Source organism: Puma concolor, chromosome C2 (genome assembly GCF_028749965.1).
Source record: "Puma concolor isolate L17-30 chromosome C2, mPumCon1.1.hap2, whole genome shotgun sequence".
NCBI lineage: Eukaryota > Metazoa > Chordata > Mammalia > Carnivora > Felidae > Puma > Puma concolor.
In genome coordinates, this window is record NC_141675.1 from 114,560,430 (window position 1) to 114,581,680 (window position 21,251).

The 21,251-nt window shown below is 34.7% G+C and overlaps 1 protein-coding gene across 4 annotated transcripts in view; it reads right to left on the reverse strand.

Moving 5' to 3' along the window:
* The window catches only part of EPHA6 (EPH receptor A6), an 889,565-nt gene that overhangs the window by 287,311 nt on the left and 581,003 nt on the right, over positions 1-21,251 (reverse strand). For 3 of the 4 annotated variants that reach the window (XM_025913797.2, XM_086675669.1, XM_086675670.1), the window contains 2 exons: positions 7,398-7,445; positions 6,830-6,992 (listed from right to left, as the gene is read on the reverse strand). In XM_025913797.2, the coding sequence (XP_025769582.2) occupies positions 6,830-6,992; positions 7,398-7,445 (211 nt within the window). The remainder of the gene's footprint in view (positions 1-6,829; positions 6,993-7,397; positions 7,446-21,251) is intronic. The other variant, XM_086675668.1, reaches the window with a different exon arrangement.

Here is a 21,251-nt window from a genome sequence, read left to right on the forward strand (position 1 = left end):
TTTATGGGACACAAGGATATGCTGGCTATAGTTCTTGACTCAAAGAGCTAGCAGCTTAGCAAATAATTAGCACTTGCACAATAAAATATTATAGAAAGTCTGAGGAAAGGTGGTTTTTCACTGGACTGATACAGAATATTTCATAAGAGGTACAAGTTGAGCTGGCAATCATTCGTAATGTGACAGGTTTCTGAATTGTCTAGTTGGAAGTCACAGAAGAAGCTTAGAAATTATGAAGATTCAGAAAATTTCATGTATGTAGTGTCCACGCATTTTCTCAGAGTTTGTTAACTAGAGGGAGACAGGACAGGAATGATGTCAGTCTGCACTAGGACTGGAGGGAAACTTGAATATTTATTGAGAAATTCACCTTTTACGTGATAGAAAATACTCAGTGTTTTGGAATTTTTAAGTGTACAGAATGGAGTATAGAAAAACTAGTCCACTGGAGACATAAAGAACAAAGTAGGGAAGAAAGAATTAGAGACACGATATTGAACCTCAATTTCTAGGATAATTTCCCATTTATAAATTACTAAAATTAACCAAACTGCTTAAACATGAAACCATACTAAAAATAGCTAACTCTTATGGATGTTAAAAATAATTAAGTGATGAAATTCCTTCATTTGTATCTACATAACACTTTTTGTATACATGTGTAAGATACGACATAAGATTCTATTTTGAAATACCCACTATGGTTCAGTAATAATTTATTTATTGTTTGGTTAGTTAATGTTGATCATGAAGACTTTTGCATGATCATTTTATGTGGTATAAATCTAGTCTGTTGTTACTACTTTTAGTAAATAATACATTTAAATGTTGACAGATGTGGCTTTTGTGTTACAAAAGTGCTTTCTGTAGGTTACAGGTAAAAACCTAAGTTTACATGTTGTTAAAATTTAAGGTATAATTTATCCTTTCAAGGGAAAAGAATGCTTTGCTTACATGTTGGCAATGTATTAATTCTCCAGGATCTTACTCATTAGGGCAATGGGAGAGGCAAACTGCTAATTATTATGTGTACATTTCCAGCTTTCTTTCAAATGTTGGCTTTAAACTATGGATTCTGCACTCTTTTGATAGCTTCACAAGTGTATTTCCTATATTAAGTAAAATGTTCAAGTTGGCTGCAATATAGCAGGATATATTTTATTTGGGTTTTAAAAGTGTACACAGGAAATTATTTTCTGCTACTCCAAAATATATTTGAATGTAAGTAAGTCTTGGTGTTTTAAATAACCAAATGTTTGACTTCCTTATCTTTAAATTATCTTTATTTCTTTTTTTAAAAAATGTAGGCATAATTTTAACAGATTATTGTTAAAAATTGAATTAATATCTTTTTTGAAAGAAGTTTGTAAGGATATGGATATGATTGGTATGTGGATAAATTTTCAATTTTAATTGTTATTTTTTTCTCCATTGAAAAGAAGTACATTTTCTCCAGGAAATAATGACAGAAATTATAATAAATATGAAGTGGTTAAGATTTCTTGTTGTTTTATTCATATATGCCAAAAAGGTCTGTATTTAATTTATGTTTATATATGTGGTGTGTTTGATATGTGGAGACCTAATATAAATTTCATTTTAATATTAAAAAAATTATTAATTTTTTAATGTTTATTCATTTTTGAGAGAGAGAGAGAGAGAGAGAGAGAGAGAGAGACAGAGCACAAGCAGGGGAGGGACAGAGAGAGGGAGACTCAGGATCCAAAGCAGGCTCCAGGCTCCTAGCTATCAGCACAGAGCCTGACGTTGGGCTCAAACTCACAAACTGTGAGATCATGACCTGAGACAAAGTTGGATGCTCAACTGAGGGAGCCACCCAGGCGCTCAGAAAAAAATTCTTGTATTAGCTTCTGACACCTATCTTTCACATAGCTCTCAGAGAAAGATAAATACCACATGATTTCACTCATATATGGAATTTAAGAAACAAAACAGATGAACAAGGGGAAGGGAAGGAAAAATAAGATAAAAACAGAGAGGGGGGCAAACCATAAGAGACTCTTAAATACAGAGAACAAGCTGAGGGCTGCTTGAGAGGTGTTGGGTGGGGAAATGAGCTAAATGGGTGAGGGGATTAAGGAGGGCACTTGTTGAGATGAGCACTGGGTGTTATAGGTAACTGATGAATCACTAAATTCTACTCCTGGAGCCATTATTACACTGTATGTTAACTAACTTGGATTAAATAAATAAATAAATAGAAGATCCACATGGAATGTTTATATATTCTTACTTTCTCACTACTGATTCTATTGTATTGTAATTTATTGGCCTAATAAAAAGGCCACTACACAATAGGCACTCAATAAATGCTGTTGATGGACACAATATGTAGTTGTACACTCTTTTTTTTTTAAGTTTCTTTATTTATTTTGAGAGATGGGGGGATGGCACAGAGAGAGAGGGAAAGAAAGAATCCCAAAGAGAGATTAGCAGACATATGAAATGCCAGCACTAAAACAGAAAAGTATTTTGTGACTATATTGGAATGATTATCTATCTACCTATTTATTTATATATCTATCTATCATATATATCCATCTGTCATCTATTTATCTTTCCATATACATGCACATACATGTAATGAAGTTATTCTACAGACCTGGGGCAAAAGGAAACCAAGAGGTCTAAGTCAAGTAAGCTCTTTTTATACTGTTAGAAGTCATAATTAGTAATCTTTACATTTATTTGGTTAGCCAGTTTCCACCACATAATGTAACTCTGGAAAAACATCCAACCTTTTGTCTGTAAGAGCAAGAGGGGTCACCGTGATTATTGTTCAGATGCCACTATAATCATAGAACACTAGTGAGTTAAGAATATTATGATTTTGGGGTGCTTTACTGGCTTGGTCGGTTAAGTGGCTGACTCTTGATTTTGGCTCACGTCATGAATTTAGGGTTGTGAGATCAAGCTCCACATTAAGACCCATGTCAGGCTCTGCACTCTCAGCAGGGAGCCTGCTTGAGATGCTCTCTGTGCCCCTCCCCTTCTCTCTCTCTTTCAAAACAGATAAATAAAACAGTAAAAAAAAAAGGAATATTATGATTTTGAAAAAACAATTCTTTCATATTTTATATTATTGTCTTACTGGCAAACTTGAACCAAGTAAAACAGATATGGCTAGAGAGAATTAAATTGTAAACTACTTCCCTTTGCTTACTTAAAAAATTTGAACCAGACCATCAAATGAGAGAATCTAACCTCTCTTCCCCAACACACTCCCATCTATAGGCATGTATTACCAAGTTAGTTGATTAAATAGAATGCACAAGAGAGAACTTAGTTCAGGCACTACTCAGGAAACTAAGGCTATAAGAATTAAAAACTATGAGCTAAGAGAGTATGAAAAGAGAAAGACATGCTATAGATTGGTATTCATATCTTTATACACCTGAATTTCTGGTAAACCCGCTCATATCCCACTATGACATTATTCACTGAAGTTCTCTTCTGGATATAGACAGCATGCTTTGAAAATGTAATTTAAAACTAACCAGATAAAAAATGACCCTTTAAATGATTTTCCCCTAGGCTGTAAATTGACTTGAGAGCTACACTACGTACCCAAAATCCAGGTTTAGACAAACACATTTTTCAGATTCTTCTCAGACATTTTGTCTCTTCAAGGATCTAATAAAAGTATCTTTCATGTCACTAATGAAATCAGTGATTCATAACAGGTGTTTTGCCTTCTGCAGCCGCCATTGTCAGGTGGCTCTAGGGTTCTAATTCTGCACCTTTGCTCATTTGATTATCAGATTTTGGTAAAGCTACTTATGTCTTTAGAAGGAGAAATAATCTTGTCAGAATTACAAAGATAATTTGTGTGAATTGCTCAGTAGAGAGTCTTGCACATGTGACTGGTCATGTTACTCCCTAATTAAAACCCTCGCATGGATTCTCAGTATCACTGGGAAGCTTAATATTGTTCACATGGCCAAATGAGTACCTTCATACTGGCCCTTGTCTCTGCCCTTACTCCCCTCTCTGTCCTTACTCCCCTTCATTTACCTGGATGTCTCCTCACTGCAGCCATGCCAAATTATTTACTCTTCTTTAAATTGTCCGTGCTATTTCAGGTCTCAGTGTTTTTGCTATTTCTTTACTACTCCTCTTTTGAGAATGAGCCCCAGCTTCTCACCTTCCACCAGATCCATTCATGACTGATTTATGCTAAATTAGGGCTTCTTCCCTCTGTTCTCAACACCCTTTGCATTGCATATCTTTATGATAGTACATGTCAGTAACCTGGTATTTTTAAATTAAATTTAAATTTTCTTCCCATAAATCTAGAGTATAAATTATGTGAAGGCAAAGGCTGTTGGTCTTATTAATGCTATATATTTTTTTATCCCCAGTGCCTCACACAGAGTATGGCACATATTAATTGTGCTATATGTCTTTGTTGGGTGAAAAAATATTACATTGAGTCATTGGTGAGTATGGGACCTTTTCTGATAAGGAATTTCAAAGTACTTCTCTTCTATATAACATATGAAAGATTTCTAGTCCTGAAGGTACAAGGAGTTGAAATTTAGAGTTAAAGCAAATTAAAATTTTCATATTTAGATCTGAACTTTTAAAAAAAATTAGACTAGATTATTTTCTCTCGAAGTACCAGATATACACAAATGACCTATCTAGATTTGGCCCTATAATTTTGTCTGAGAGTATGTTTTTGACTTAATGATATAATACTCAAAGATGTCGTACATTTTGAAAAGTTAGGTAAATTTCCTCATCTGTGAAATAAAGAAATAGAATGGAGATGCAGGGATGTAATACACAAAGTCTGAACAACACAATGACAGGACTCTTCTTGGGACCAAACTTTCCTTGAATTGCATTCTTTGGCTCGCACCTAGGCTAAGTCTTGACGTGTGAACAAGGGAAAAACAGTCAACAGGACATAGCAGGTATGACACTTTGAATATTTTTATATTGTTTTTAATTATGGAGTTATGTTTTGTGATAATTACAGTCTACTCCCAATAATTTCATCTCTAGCTTGAGAAGTCAATAGTGTCTGAAAGATTATAAATGATTATCACTGACATTAACCATCTAGGTTATAAGTGTTCTTTTTATTCATTAGTTTACTTTCTCTCCCTAAGCTGTGTTTCTTCTTAATTATGTCGGTGCCTTGCTACTTTTTAGTGAGGTATAGTTGTAAAAAAGAAGTTCTTATGAATTGATACTATTCATCAATGTAAAAGCAACATTCCTTCCATCACAGAATTTGAAATTCAAAAAGCTTCATTTTAAAAGAGTGATGATAAATTGAGAAACTGTGGCCTGTTTAGTGGTCTTACTATTAGCACTTTTTAATAATCCATTTTTTGTACTTTATTTATTTATTATTTTTAAAAATATAATTTATTGTCAAATTAGCTAACATACAATGTGAAAAGTGTGCTCTTGGTTTTTGGGGTAGATTCCCATGGTTCATCACTTACACACAACACCAGTGCTCATCCCAACAAGTGAAATGAAAGAACTTGACAGGATGGTAGACTTGTTCGGAGCACAGGCCTTGGAAGAAAATAGCCCTCATTTTCAAATTTTAACTTAGCTTCTCATTATCTCTCATTAGCTGGACAAATTGCTCTATTTCTCCAGGCTTCTGTTTGTCATAAGTAAAATTAGGAAAATAATACTTGTCTCATTGGGTGTTGAAAAGTTTAAATGAAATAATACATATAAAATACTTTATATAATATCTGGCATTTTTTTTAAATTTTTTTAACGTTTATTTATTTTTGAGAGAGAGACAGAGCATGAATGGGGGAGGGTCAGAGAGAGGGAGACACAGAATCTGAAACAGGCTCCAGGCTCTGAGCTGTCAGCACAGAGCCCGATGCAGGGCTCGAACTCACGGACCGTGAGATCATGACCTGAGCCGAAGTCGGCCGCTCAACCGACTGAGCCACCCAGGCGCCCCAATATCTGGCATTTTTTAGAGGCTCAATAAATGGTAGCTATTATTACTGTTATTTATAAAGAATTTTTATAATAAATTTGCTATTCTTGAATTCTTAAGTAAATATGGGTATTTTAGCAATGATGAGAAAATATTTTTATTATGATTAGATATTTGAACATTTTCCATAGAGGAACATGGCAAAAGCCACCCATATTATCTTTACACAGATAGCAGTAAGATAGGTTTCTAAAAGCAAAAAAATGAATTCAATAACAGGGCAGGATTTAGACTGAATAAGACATTCCAAAGCCTATGTTACATGACATTGGAACACCTCACCTTCATCTCTCATTTTGATTTTCAACACTTCAAGGCTATGGAACTAATTTGAGTTTCTAATTAAGCCCATGTGTCTATATTTAAACTTATAATGTACACTTCAGTAGAGTTTTTCTCCTGACCACTGTTTTTATTGATCTAAGATAATAAGCCAAAGCTGCACAATTTTGAACTAACTGCTAAAATCATTTGCTCATGGCTTTATTCTCTTCCAAGTTTTCATTAGTATCATATTATGATGCCAAGACTGGCAAACAATTAGGCTAACACCACCCATTGAGACTCTATGTTACAGCATGAGTGATGAATTCTGCATAAAGAAATGTATCTGGGCTACGTTACAATTGTGGTAGAACAGGGCATTTCATGGAGGAATTTAATGATAGCAACAAAACATTAACTGAAATGACTATATGAGTATTTACAGGAACAGAATCCCATTTGATGAGACTATTCACAATTGGGAACATTAGATTTTTAACTCAGGTCAGATTGGAATGGTATAACTTAACATCTTATTTTATATGTTTGTGCAAAACTTACTCTCATCTCCTGTTTCAAATTCAAACTTCTGGCTATAGCCACTGTATCCTGTTGCAGTCCTCACTCGGATATGAAATATGTACTTGGTGGCTGGCTTGAGGCCTGTGATGATGACACTGGGCGCCTTGGACCTCGTGGAGGAATAGGTGAGCTGCTCATGCTCCTGGGAATAGAAAAGAGGAGAAAGGAAATGAAGCAGAGTTTTTCCACTTTTTCCCAGGCATATTCCCAAATTAAGCTGAGGAAGTATGCTCTGAATATCAAAAATATTGATTAAAAAGAGGTGTAAGCATGGTTTCCCATAAGTTGGCACTTATTTATCACTATGATGCACATGATATGGTCTTGATTTGGAAATTTATTAAGAAGCATGACTATCTTATATAAGCTTGCACTTGGAGGTTTGGTGATTTGGATTTCTGCTCCAATTCTAAGGAATGGTGGTGGCGTGAGAGCACGTTTACACAGAATGGCAGCTGCACCTTGAGCAAAATGGGCACATCAGATCAGACCACACCAGCAGAGTGCAAGGAGCAAGGGTGGGAGGGTTCAAGTCCCCGCTACTCACTTCTACCCGCAGGTAGTGCCAAAATGCCGGCGCTATCCGTGGGTAGACCTGTGGGTGAAAGGAAAAATAAATTAATTGTTTTTTTTAATTTGAAGTATTTTATCCCGAATCAATTACTTTGTTCCAAAACTCAGCGATGTCCCTGTAGTTGTTAACTACAGTGGAGTCCAGCTTGAAACATAAAACTATGAAAATTTTCCCTTAAGGGAGAACTGACTCCTTCCCCACCTAGATATTGCAGTTTATTTTTTAAAGATGTAAAAACTTGTGACGTAGGTTTTAACATAGTCTGTCCAAAAAGGAGCATCAAAAACAGAGAAGGTATGAAAGACTTACCACACCCGTGGAATCAGAGGCAGGGCTGGAGCCTTGGTTCCCAGTCACCTGCAGTTAATTGCAAAACTACCTCCCCTCACTAATGGGAAGGGTTTACCACAGCTGATCGAATGATCTGGTCAGTCAGGGTCTTTTAAGGGGGCTCTCTTGCCCACCAGCTCAGAACAGGATAGTTCATTTTATCCATGCATGTAAGAGACTGTCCACAACATGCTGGCAATGGAGATAAATTAAACTTAATACTATTTTTGTACAGTGTTATTGTTCAGTAATTTTATACTGATATTTTAATAGGTGAAAACACTGTATTTGTGTGAATAACTCTTCTAAATTCATAAGTCAAATTAGGTCACCAGGTCCTTACGTTAATTCTCCACTCTTCTCAGAAATCTGAAGATATTCTCAGGGATGGAAGGGACTTTCAAGATCATTAACTGAATCACTCATTTGACGCCTTAATTCTATCTATATTATTCCCATCAAGATTTCATTTAGCCTTTGCCTGATACTCTCTGTTGTTCAGATCTTCCAGACTAACAAATGAAGTTATAAAAATCTACACATGTGTAGATTGTGTCAAACTCCATTTATTTGCTGGTGATGCTTTAAGATTTAGAACTATGGAAATCATTTCACTTCAGCTACTTTTCAGAAAAACATCCTAATCTTAAAGATCATTTAAAAATTTTATGGCCCTATTTGTCAGAACATTACATGCTACATGTTATTCTGAGTCTAGCTGAGGAATTTAATTTGCCATGTATACCCTAAATAGAACTGTTTATTCAACACAAAAAGAAAGAAAAAAATGAGTTAACAATAGCAACATTTTACTAAAAAAGACAAAAAGATAAATTGCAGTTTATATTTACCGCTAAGTAATTTTGAGATTAGGAAGTAAATAAATATCTACCTAGCATAAAATCCAAAGAAATATAGTCTCTAAAATAATTAATGGGAGGAATCATTTAAGGGCTAAAATAAGGAGCTAAGATCAAGGCCTTTATAATTAGGGAGCTTAGCACTCATATTTTAGAGAAAAAAAAAACCTGCTCATGTGCCATTAGAAGAAGTGATAATGTTTCTGGTAGAAATCTGCAAAACTTTCTGGATTTTCAATCTCACAGTAGGAGAATATTCCACCTTTCACAGAATTTCCTGAAATGTAAGTGTTATGGTACATTTTGAGTAGTAGTTCACAATATGAAATGATGACTGAGAAAAAAATTGTAAAGCCGTGAAAAAATAAATTTTGTCTTATCCTTGAAGAGAGAAGATACAGATTTCAAAAATCTACTTTTAGACTGGCAGCACACCAATTACACATTATGTCTTTGTTGCTTCATCAAAATGTAGCTAAATAGTAATTTCTTAGTAAAGTTACAGGCAGTAAAGGACACCTTTTGCAAACAGCTTTTAGCATTTCTGCTGTTATATACAAAAGTGTATCTGTAGTTGCATCTCTGGAATAAAAATCCCCAGGTAGGAAATGTGTGTACATGGTTCCTCAGCCTAAATGACAGCAGTGTGTTGATGGGCTGCCTTGTCTTAACATCTTGCCACGTCTCAGCCTGCCAAAGAGGAGGCCTCAGAACGCAGCAGTCATGAGAGTTCCTCTTTCCAGGGTACAGCAGCCCTCTCTCCTGGCATTTCCAAGCTCTTGGGAAATCAGGGTAGCACTTATCCATTACAAGCATAGAGCACTAGTGTCCCAGAACTTTGGCTAATTGCCTTTCTGCCAACGTGTCAATTCCAATTCTAAGCAGCTGTCACCGGGTAGAGACCATCCTTTGCCACAGAACCATCTAGTCCTCTTTATTCATCCTCACAGGCTGAACTGTGGACATGTTTGAGTAGGATATGTGTGCAAGTTTTTCTGGAGTTTGTGCCATGATGGAATTGCTGCTTTTATGACATAGATGTTTTCAATTTGCTAGGTAACACATCCCACTGTTCATAAAACTCTTAAATGTGTTTTTTGTATTTGCTAAATCCATAGTTAAATAGCTTTTGCATTCTTTTTTTTTTTTTTAATTTTTTTTTTTAACGTTTATTTATTTTTGGGACAGAGAGAGACAGAGCATGAACGGGGGAGGGGCAGAGAGAGAGGAAGACACAGAATCGGAAGCAGGCTCCAGGCTCTGAGCCATCAGCCCAGAGCCTGACGCGGGGCTCGAACTCACGGACCGCAAGATCGTGACCTGAGCGGAAGTCGGACGCTCAACCGACTGAGCCACCCAGGCGCCCCAGCTTTTGCATTCTTAATGCTATTTATTTTTGTAGTTTCTTTTCTTGATCAAGCTTTCCAGAGGTTTGAACCAACTTTTGGCTTTGTTAATCGAATTGCATCTTTGTTTTCTATTACATTTAAAATCTGCTTTGACCATAAATGATTTTCTTTCTTCTTTCTTCCTTCTTTGTGTTATGTAGCCTTTTAACTTACTGCATTTCATGCTTAACTCATTAATTGTCAGTATATCTTTTCAAATAGACTATGTAAAACTACAAGTTTTGCTCTAAGTACTGCACTATCTATACTCCATAAGTTTTCATATCGTGTATTATCAACCAGTGCTAAATATTTATTAATTTCCAAAGCTAGATGATTTTTAAATTCTTTGTAGTAGATTCAGGATTATCACTTGTACACTTTTATGGTTCACGACAAGTTGTCAGGCAATAAATAAGTGGCATAAAGTGAAGCTCCAAAGGCATAACCCCACTGGTTGCAAAGCACACTGAGCTGTGGATAGGACAGTGGATGCTCATTGCTGGGTGCACTGGCAGTCTTCTGCAGTAGTGTTTGCTGCTGAAAGTAAAACAGCTTGTTGTACTCTTTCTCCTTGGATGAGCATGGATAAGAGCACCAACTGTGAGAAAAAACATTTAGTAATGATGTACTTTAATATATTGCTATGTATGTCATTAAAAATCATTAATATAAGGGTGCCTGCTGGCTCAGTCGGTTAAGCCCCATGATGTGGGTCATGATCTCTCGGTTCATGGGTTCAGGCCTCGGGACGGGCTCTGTGGTGACAGCTCAGAGCCTGGAGCCTGCTTCAGATTCTGTGTCTCCCTCTCTCTGCCCCTTCCCAGCTTGCCTGTCTCTCTCTCTCTGTCTCTTTGTCTCTCTCTCTGTCTCAAAAATTAAACACTAAATATATATATATATATATACACACAATTTCTTTTTTATATATTTGTATCTACACATGTATTTTAAAATAGTTCAGAACCAAATAGTGTGAACATTGGACATTGTCAAAAAGAATGTATTTGCACTGATCTCTAGAGATATTCACCTTCACTTACCGTTCTCTTCCCATGGGTAGACCCTACAGCTTTCACTCAGACACTGCTCCTTCCCAGCTGCTGAGAATCAATGTTTTTCGGGGAAATCACTTTAGACCTTTCATTTAGCTAAAATACTGAATCTAGCTTTACCTCTATAGACGTCAACTCTTCAGGGTAACTAAAAGACATGTTTTTACCAGATTCTGGATCCTGTTAGCATTTAATCTAAAAACTGTAACTTAGTGAAAAGGAATAGGCTAAGGTGCCCAGTTCCTGGGGCTGCATCTTTCTAAAATCAGTGTGCAGGGCACCTGGGTGGCTCAGTTAGTTAAGCATCTGACTTTGCCTAGGTGATGATATCACGGTCTGTGAGTTTGAGCCCCGTGTTAGGCTCTGTGCTGACAGCTCAGAGCCTGGAGCCTGCTTCACATTCTGTGTCTCCCTCTCTCTCTGCCCCTTTCCCGCTCACACTCTGTCTCTGTCTCTTTCAAAAATAAACATTAAAATTTTTTTAAAAAAATCAGTTTTTGAATGGCCTGTATCAACAAAAGACAACATGTAGAGAATTTTGGGTTGAACTTTTCTTGCCTTGATCTTGGTCTTTGTTCTGCTTGGGTTATGTATCTTGGTAAATCACATTGAAGACTTGGATTTACTTATACATTAAATTCATTCATTCCAGAGACACTGAATGCTCACTATACTTAAGGAAGGGCTCTGGGGCACTCTAACAGATATAGATTAAATAATCACCAAAGTTCCAAGTAAGCAATTAAGTCCCCTCTCTTCTCCTGTAACTCCTTCTCACCACTCCTTACCTCACTCTTGGTTTACCACTCTCACTAATGGAAGTAGATTCAATGGGCCCACAAAGGGGTCATCATTTAGCTAGTTTTCGTTCTCTTAAAATTTCTGGGTCTAGTGAGACTTCCGTAAGATGTTACTTCTTTGACTTTTTTTTTTTTAATTTTAAATTAATTGGATTATATATTGATTAAAAATTGTTTTAGACTTTTTTCTACATTTAGATCTAAAGATATAGCAGCAATCATAAGAAAACCACATTTATGCAATCCTTTATAATACACAGTCTTTATGTGATATTCTTAATAATCTTGTGAAGCAAGAACTGATAAAATCTTTATTCTCACTTAACATATGTTGAAATTGGTCAAGATACAATAAGTAACTTACCAAAGCAAGTCGCCTAACTAGTTAGTAGTTTTCATTCAAGTTGTGTTTTTCCACTATATCCAACTAATGCAGATATATCCAGGGCAAATATGCTTATAGATTAAACTTTGAGTCAAGGTCGCATCTTTACATTTTACATTATTGATTATCGAATCACTAGAAATAACTTTAAATATAACACAGGCTATGAGCCAGATAGTGATGATTTGATGGCATTAGAATATCTTTATACTTTTCCTATATATTATACTTTTCCTATATATTAGCAATGACCACTTAACATTATACTTTAAAATATTCCAGTTACTATAGTAACAGAAACCTTACAATACTTGAGCATATGGCAAAAAATTGTGCAAAAAGTATGAATAAATCTATAACATTTTAGTGTAGAGACCAAAAGGAAAATCTCTTACTTTTCTTCTCTTATTGCAATGCTAAGATTTTTAGTAGAATATTGCACAGTTGAAGTAAATGGAGGAACTTTATTTTCCTCTGTTATTTAATGGAATGGCTATTAATGTGCAGCTGTTAAACATAATCACATCTAACTTAGGTTTTTGGTAGATATGCAGTTGAGAGTTTTTCTTTTTTCTTATACTGTGATTATATATATATATATTTTTTTTTAACGTTTATTTATTTTTGAGACAGAGAGAGACAGAGCATGAACGGGGGAGGGGCAGAGAGAGAGGGAGACACAGAATCCGAAGCAGCCTCCAGGCTCTGAGCCGTCAGCCCAGAGCCCGACGCGGGGCTCGAACTCACGGACCGCGAGATCGTGACCTGAGCTGAAGTCGGACGCTTAACCGACTGAGCCACCCAGGCGCCCCTGTGATTATATTTTTATTCTGTTTTTAAAATGTGAAAAGGATACTGAATGTTCTAAAACAATATGTCTGTATTTGCCTAGTTCATTATTTTTTCACCTTAACGTATATACTTATGAAGAACTACCTTTGCATTCTTAGATAAACTCTACTAATTCTTGTTCACAATATAGTATTATAATTTTTATTGAGATTTTTGTATTCAGTTTGATATTTCAACTAGAATTTTTATACCTATCTTTATAGGTGATCTTGTGTTAGAGTTTTCTTATTTTTTCCCATTTTTATTATCAATCTCTGGTTGTGATAATTTGGATTAGATTATTAGAGAATATATGATGAAATGTTCCATTTACTAATATTCTGAAATAATTTATTTAATATGGAATAATCTATTCCTTGAAAACGTAATTGAAATGGACCTTCTGGGAGTAAATATTGACCATCTTTTAAAATTATTTTATCCTATATTTGGATTGGATTGTCTTCTAATTCAATTTTGGTAAGTTAGAGGATATTACCCATTAACATTATATTTTATACATACTGTTATAAATTATATCAAGTCATGTCCCATCATTAAAAATCTCTTCCATAAGTAACATCTTCCAACTTTGTTTATCAGTCTTTTAAGAACCTGGTTTTGATTTTTTTTAAATCAAAGATATTTTTATTGACTGAATTTCATTAATTGTTTTTTATTTTATACAGTAAAACCTTGGTTTGTGAGGATACGTCATTCCGGAACCATGCTTCTAATCCAAAGCACTTGTATATCAAAGCAAATTTCAAGAACCATTGGCTCAGTTGTGATCATGTGATATTTGGCATTACGTACTACTTGTATTGAAAGACATCGCTCATTTATCAATTTAAAATCTATTAGAAATGTTTGCTCATCTTGCAGAACACTCACAGAACAAGTTACTCACAATCCAAGGTTTAATGTACTTGTTAGTTCCTTCTTTCTACCTTTTCCCCCCTGCACTGGTCATCTTACATTGGTTTGGATGTATGTGTATCTCAATGTCTTTCATTTTAAAATAATTTATAACTTAATTTTATTACCTTTAAATAGGTGATAGTATAATGTTTTAAATTTTAAAGAGGGGCGCCTGGGTGGCTCAGTCAGTTAAGCATCTGACCTCGGCCCAGGTCAGGATCTCATGGCTTGTGAGTTCAAGCCCCGTGTCAGGCTCTGTGCTGACAGCTCGGAGCCTGGAGCCTGCTTTGGATTCTGTGTCTCCTTTTCTCTCTGCCCCTCCCCAACTTGTGCTCTGTCTCTCTATGTCTCTCAAAAGATAAATAAATGTAAAAAAATTTTTTTAAGAAAATCTTTATAGACATAGTTCCTCAATGACTGAGACAATTTTCAATGTTAAAGATTTTAACTAGTTATTTCAAAGATAAAATTTTTTTTTCTTTTCAGATCTAAGTTAACCCCACCTGCTAGGGGAGATGGGCCTGGTGCCCAAAAAGCTGATCGACCCAGAGACATAAGCAGACTGGAAATATTATTCTTCTCTCACATTAACTGAAGTGCATATGACAGAGTATATAGTTTGGGAAAAGAAGTGGTTAACAAGCTAGTGGGTAGGGTGTTCTAAATTGTTTTGCTTAGGTAAAAACTGTCCACTGCTAAAACAAAATGACAAATTACGCATAAGTAAGAACAATGTAGAAGTATATATTCTAAGTACACAAATACTTTCTGACTGCACTTTTGGAGAAGTATCATTTAGTATACCATGGCTATAATTTACGACAATCAACTCTTGATTATCCCCAGTAATCCAAAATAGGAGGTAACCCCAAATCACTTTGAAATGCATTCATTATTTTTTTCTTATATTCCAATATATATCGTGTTTCACCTAAAATGAAAATTAAATGCATTCCTTGAACATTAAATGTTAAGCAATAGTAGGAGCTGGCACAAATGGACGCCTGATGATAGAAGAATAGTGATCTGGAATTAAACATTCATAATTGATTTTCAGAAAACAGATCACTTCTATGTAGATAATTAACTGGTAGAAAGAGTGGGTAGATAATACTGTTAGGAGAAATGGCTAAATGATTATAGTGAGATCTTTAAAAAATACTGGTCCTAGGATGATACCAATGGAATCCTACTTGTAGTCTGTCCATCTATGAAAACCAGAAAGTTTATACCATCTCAAAGGGTCAAGCTTGTTGTAAGGATAAAGCAAAATAATGTGTAAAACCCTTTTACAGGCTCCAGCAGATGTGTAATATAGCATAATTTCTTTATTTTAGGAGCCATTATTGGTAGGTGGTACATTTAATTTAGGGCAATGATAGGCTTGTGCCTTAAGGTAATTCTGCAGACGCTGTGAGAAGTTTTTTTTTTTTATAAAAATTTGTATGTGTTTTGTTTGCCTTTTAACTTCTATATTCCCACTACTTAATGCATTGTACCTAGAATATTATAGGCTCTCATAATATATTAGCCAAATGATTGAATAAATTAATGAATTAATTGCTTTATAAGTTTAGCTTTTAAGTTCTATATATTGTTATAACAATTTAAAATCAGTTGGCACAAATTAATGACAATTCAAATGAGAGATGAGAAAAATTGTTTTGCTGGCTTATAGTCCTTCCACAATCAAAATGCAATAATATTATGTCAGTATGGTATGTCTGGCTTGTTTTCTTATTTGTTTGTTTGTTTGTTTTAGGAACATTGTTGAGAACATCCAAGAATTTCCTTGCCAAAAAAATATTTACAAACCTGTATGCTTATAAAAACCAAGATTTGTGTTGAAACATCTGTAAATAAATATCTCTTAATATGTATTCAGTTTTAACTTTCCCATCTGTTTTTGCGTAACCTACCTTCATACAGATGGGATATAGACTGTTCTGTGCTCTATTACTCTATAAATATTTATGATGGTGTTCAAGTAAAATTAAATGTTTAAAGCTTGACAGATGTTCCTAAAGAAAGTGCCTCCCACACAAAATTCCTTAAAGATTTTCTTAAAGGTATATCATAGACAACATAAATTTGTAATTATTTCTTAATATTTTTTGATAATTGTATAAGAGCTTTTAAAGCAAATGTAAATTTGGTCATAGTAATACACATACAGATAGAAAAAGGAGGAAATATATGTAATAGAGAATAAAACATTAAAAATTTATTAGGGTATTGAAAGTTGATAAAATTATTTTATCTAAGGGGAGGAACTGAGGAGGAAAAAAATCATAATCATAAGAATATTTAAGGATTACACTTAGTTTAAACTAAACATTTTCAGAAAAATTTACAAATTCCTACTGGAGTCAGTAGCTTACTAAATCAGCTACATAAAAGCTAGAAAAAAAAAAAAAAACTTTGAGAATAAAATTAGGGTAAGTTAGTAATAAATGCCACCAAGAGGGAAAAAACGACACTAAATATCTTTGGAAAAATTAATACAAATATGTTGACTGATTCAAATATAAATGGTATTCCAAATGTCAAACTGAATGTTTTCCAAGTTAAATTATTAGAACAATATGGCTGAATGGAGTGGCATGAAACTAGAAAGGCAACTCATGCATGGTGTTTTGATTAATTCTACCTCACCGGGAAATGTGGATTCTAAAAATAATGAAGCTAGAAATGATCATCTGTTTTTTTAAAAAAGCAAAAATATAAAGCAGCTTTTTCACAATAGTGCTAACTGAAATATATACTAGGTAAGAAAAATGAAGGCTAGCAGGAAACAAATCTTTGAAAATGAGGTAACTAGACAGTAAATGTAGGTGATTGGCCTCCAAAACTATCTCATGGTCACTAGATTTTTCAACAGAATGAAGTAAATATTAAGGAAGTTAAGATGGGTAGGATTTCACTAGAGTGAGAATATGGAAAAAAAAAAAAACTTGTACAAAAGACTCCACTGAAAAACAGTATCATTTGTGAATGTCAGGTAAAGTGTTACATTTGTCCAAATTGGCCACAAAACATGTGTTAGATGATCTATTTGTGGGAAAAGAAAGCAGAAAGCCATTTAAATATACAAGCATAGGAATGCCTTAACCTCATTTGAAATAGGAGAGACACTTTCTGCAGACTTATTTTGCATTTTTATCTTTTCCATTTGTCACTAAGATGGAACTTTAACTTTTTTTTTTATATTTGTTCATGGATCTTAATTGTGATCTGATGACAGGTATATTTGTTATGCTCAAAATTAAAACAAAGATGTCTGTTAAGATTGATCTACAAAGCTACAAAGCATAATTTAAATCTCAAGGTACATAGTCCTACCTCCCCAAAAGATTTTAAAGTTTCTTTATAAGTGATATCATCTTGACTTGAAAAGTATCACATTATGCTCTAAATAACTCAATATACTCAGTTAATCATCTAACACAGTCATTGATTTTGAATTTTCTCAGAGGACTGGCAATATTAAAACGTGCATCAAATGAATGCCTCAGATTTATAATAAAACATAGGTTTACCTAGATACCGTGACTGGAAACTAAGTAATATTTCATCACTGGGAGAAAATAAGTTAGCGTAATAGTAATAAACAGATTGTTGTAATTGACAGCTTCCTGCAGAACATAGGAACATTCACACACACTGTTCTAGTTTCACTGTGGTTGTTTGAAACCAAAGGAACTTGTAAATATGTCAGTGACTACAGACAGTGTTAAATAAATGTAGAGGAATTCAAGGCAAAGCAAACTCATTTCCCAGTAATATTATTTTAATCTATATCATTATCAAACAGAGGATATGTATTATTTATTTATTCATACACATAAACTAGTTTTGAAATCAAGTTAGAATGAGAGAAACTAACGATGATAAAGAAGTAAATTAAGTTTAGGGTAAAAGGAAAATTAATCCCACCACAGGAAAGCAGTCACTATTCTTTGGCCACAGATGTTGCCCATTTCAAACATTCATGCAATTTGTACTTGGGAGGGCTGCTAGCGACAGATGCTTTTTCCCTGGACAAGCAGAAATCTCCTTATTTCCAAGTTTGGATACATTGATCTGTATAGCTATTTCATGATAATGAATACAGTGGCACAACACAATGCATAGTCCAGATTCTAAGATCTGGGGAAACTTCTTTGTGGAAGTTTGCTTTCTCTTCTCCTTAACTTTTATGAATGAACTATTTTTTTGTTTGTTTTTGCTCTGCAACATTTTCACATAATTATTTAAATAGACTTCGAATTTTCATAATTTCATACATATTCAAAATTAATAAATTTGCTCTGGCCCAGTACTGAAAAAAATTTATTTTTAAATTAGTACAAATTAGGGTGGCTCAGTCAGTTAAGCGTCCGACTTTGGCTCAGATCATGATCTCACCGTCTGTGAGTTTGAGCCCTGCATTGAGCTCTGTGCCGACAGATCGGAGCCTGGAGCCTGCTTCAGATTCTGTGTGTGCCCCTCTCTCTGCCTCCTCTGCTTGCACTGTCTCCCTCTCTCTCAAAAATAAACTTTAAAAGAAAATGAGTACAAATTAGAAGCAAAGCACATGATGTAATAGGATGCAGGTCTCAAATCAAGCAGTATGACAAATTAAGGATGGTTGCAAACTCTTTCACACTCCTCCCACTGGAAAGTCAGGACTCTGCCCCCTCCCCTTGAATCTCATCTAGGCTGTGACTTATTTGACCAATAAAGTAGAAGTGACAAATTGCCAGTTACACCTCTAAGAAAACTGGCAATTTTCAACTTTGTCTTGGACCTCTGCGTTGTGGTATGTGAAGTATGACTAGCTGGAGACTGCTGGGAACTTCATGGACCCCAAGAAAGCCATGTGGCAGACCTTTGGAGAGAAAGGTCATGAGGCGAGAGGAGGGAGAGAATGAGGGAGTGAAAAGGAAGGGAGAGGATGAGGCAGAGGAGAAAAGGAGAAGATAATGCAAGGCTAGCCACCCAGGTGTTCCAGTCTTAGCCTATTTTCTATTCTCCAAGATAAGGTTCTAGAAATTGTGCAGCAGAGATGGGCTGCCCCTGCTGTGTTTGGTTAAAATTCCAGATCCATAAATTCATGAGATATAATACTTATAAATTGTTATGTTTAAAGCCACTACATTTTGGGAGCAGTTTGTTATGCAGTAATAGGTAACTGGAACAAATAGATTGAATATTAATCTGTATTTCATAGCCCCAAAGTTATATTTGATGGATCCCATTTTTTGTCACTAGATTGGCTGATGGTATTTTGAAGATTTTATCTTAACACATAAAATTTACCCAACACAAACATTCCAAATATCTGATTCTTTGGAAGGATTTACGAATTTTTAGCCTAAAATGACAGGTTAAATTAGTCAAAACAAATCAATTGAAAGTATGAACAGAACATAATGTAGTTAATTTTTTTTTCTTAATGTTAACACTTTGGTAGTGTTTCTATGTGTCAGGCTCTGTAAGTGCTCCCAATACCCAGAAAATCCTCAAAGCTACTCTATGAAGTAGGTTTTACAAATGAGAGAGAGGGTGTACAGAGAGGTTGTAAGTTGCTCAACGTCACTCAGTTAAGTTAGTGGTAGGGCTGGGATCTGAACCCAGGGTGTCTAGCTCTGGATTCTGTGTTATTGCATTATGTAGCTTCCAATACCAAGTATTGCAATACAGCCATATCTCCCTAAGAATTTTATATACTATGATATATATTATATTCAATTTTTATTAATATATTGACAAACATAAATGTAAAGATAAGAGTGAATCTAGTGGTGCTTGGTGGCTCAGTCTGTTACACATCCAACTTTTGCTTTTGGCTTAGGTTATGATCTCATGGTTTGTGCGATCAAGCCCTGTGTCGGGCTCCACGTTGACAGTGCAGAGCCCCCTTGGGGTTCTCTCTCTCTTTTCTCTCTGTCCCTCCCCCTGCTTTCTCTCTTTCTCAAAATAAATAAATAAGTAAGTAAATAAATAAACAAACATTAAAAAAAGAAAACAGTTAATCTAGATCAGTATATCATAAATAACCCACAACTCTAACCATAGTATATGAACCTCTGAAATTCAAAGTACTTAGTCTAACAAAGGTTGAGATAGATTACATTTTGTTATTATTTTATGGCACTTATTACCACTAGTTGGTTCAAGACACATACTCTGTCTTTTTATATAAGTCAAGAAGATAATTTAGAAGAATGAAAGTGTTATTTCTTCTATCACAACAATTAAATTGTGGATCTAAGCTTTTCTATGAAGGCAATGTAGAAAGAATTAGCCAAACTAATTTCTTTTATTTGCACTTTCATATCAATTTCTTCATCATAGCGAATTTAGGAGGACACCTAGACTGCAAATCAGAACATAAGAGCTTTTCTAGGTTTTAAATGGGGATTTCCAATTCTGTTAACAGTTTCAACAGAATCTTCTATATTTACTGATAAATGGAGTGATCTTACTAATTAAAGCATTTGATCGGATTTCAAAGAAACAAGGCCCCCTTTCTGTGACTCATAACACAGATGACCTTAAGCATATAATAATATTACCATGCTATAGTATAATAAAATGAAAAAGTGAACATAACAATCTCAGCGCCATTCAATGCACAAATTCTTTGGATCAAATAAGAATGCATATTAAAATGATTTCTAAACTGGAACATCCTTTCCAAATATAACATAGAATGATTATTATTGCTGCTGCTGTTATTAAATAGATGTCCATGTACTTTCTGGAAACATCTGTCACTTACAGTAAGACATAATTTTAATAATAAACTATATTCTGAGTTAGTGAATGGGAATTGCATTGGTTATTTAGTAAATTAATCACTCAGAACCACAGAAACTTTCATCTTTTAACAAGAAATTTAGTAGGATAAATCAACCAAATGCCTATGAGTCTGATGACTTAGGTGATTAGGTGTGCAGTTGAGACCTATATGTGAGAATAACACTAATGTCTATAGATTTCTTTAAATGACAGATATTCTTTTAGAGTCAGTTACTTGGGCCTCAAGTCAGTTAGCCTGTGGACATGACCAGTTGACTAGTTAATGTTGCCTTCACTGGTACAATGGTGCCAATCTGAGATTTAAAATAGTGATTTATAACAATCTTTGATTGTGACATGTTTCAGGAGCTGAGGGTGACTATATGCCTGCCAGCTACCTCCATTTATTTGCTATGTTATTGATGGACAGCAATAAAATACCTTCATTAATTAGCTAATCAAAAATTAAGT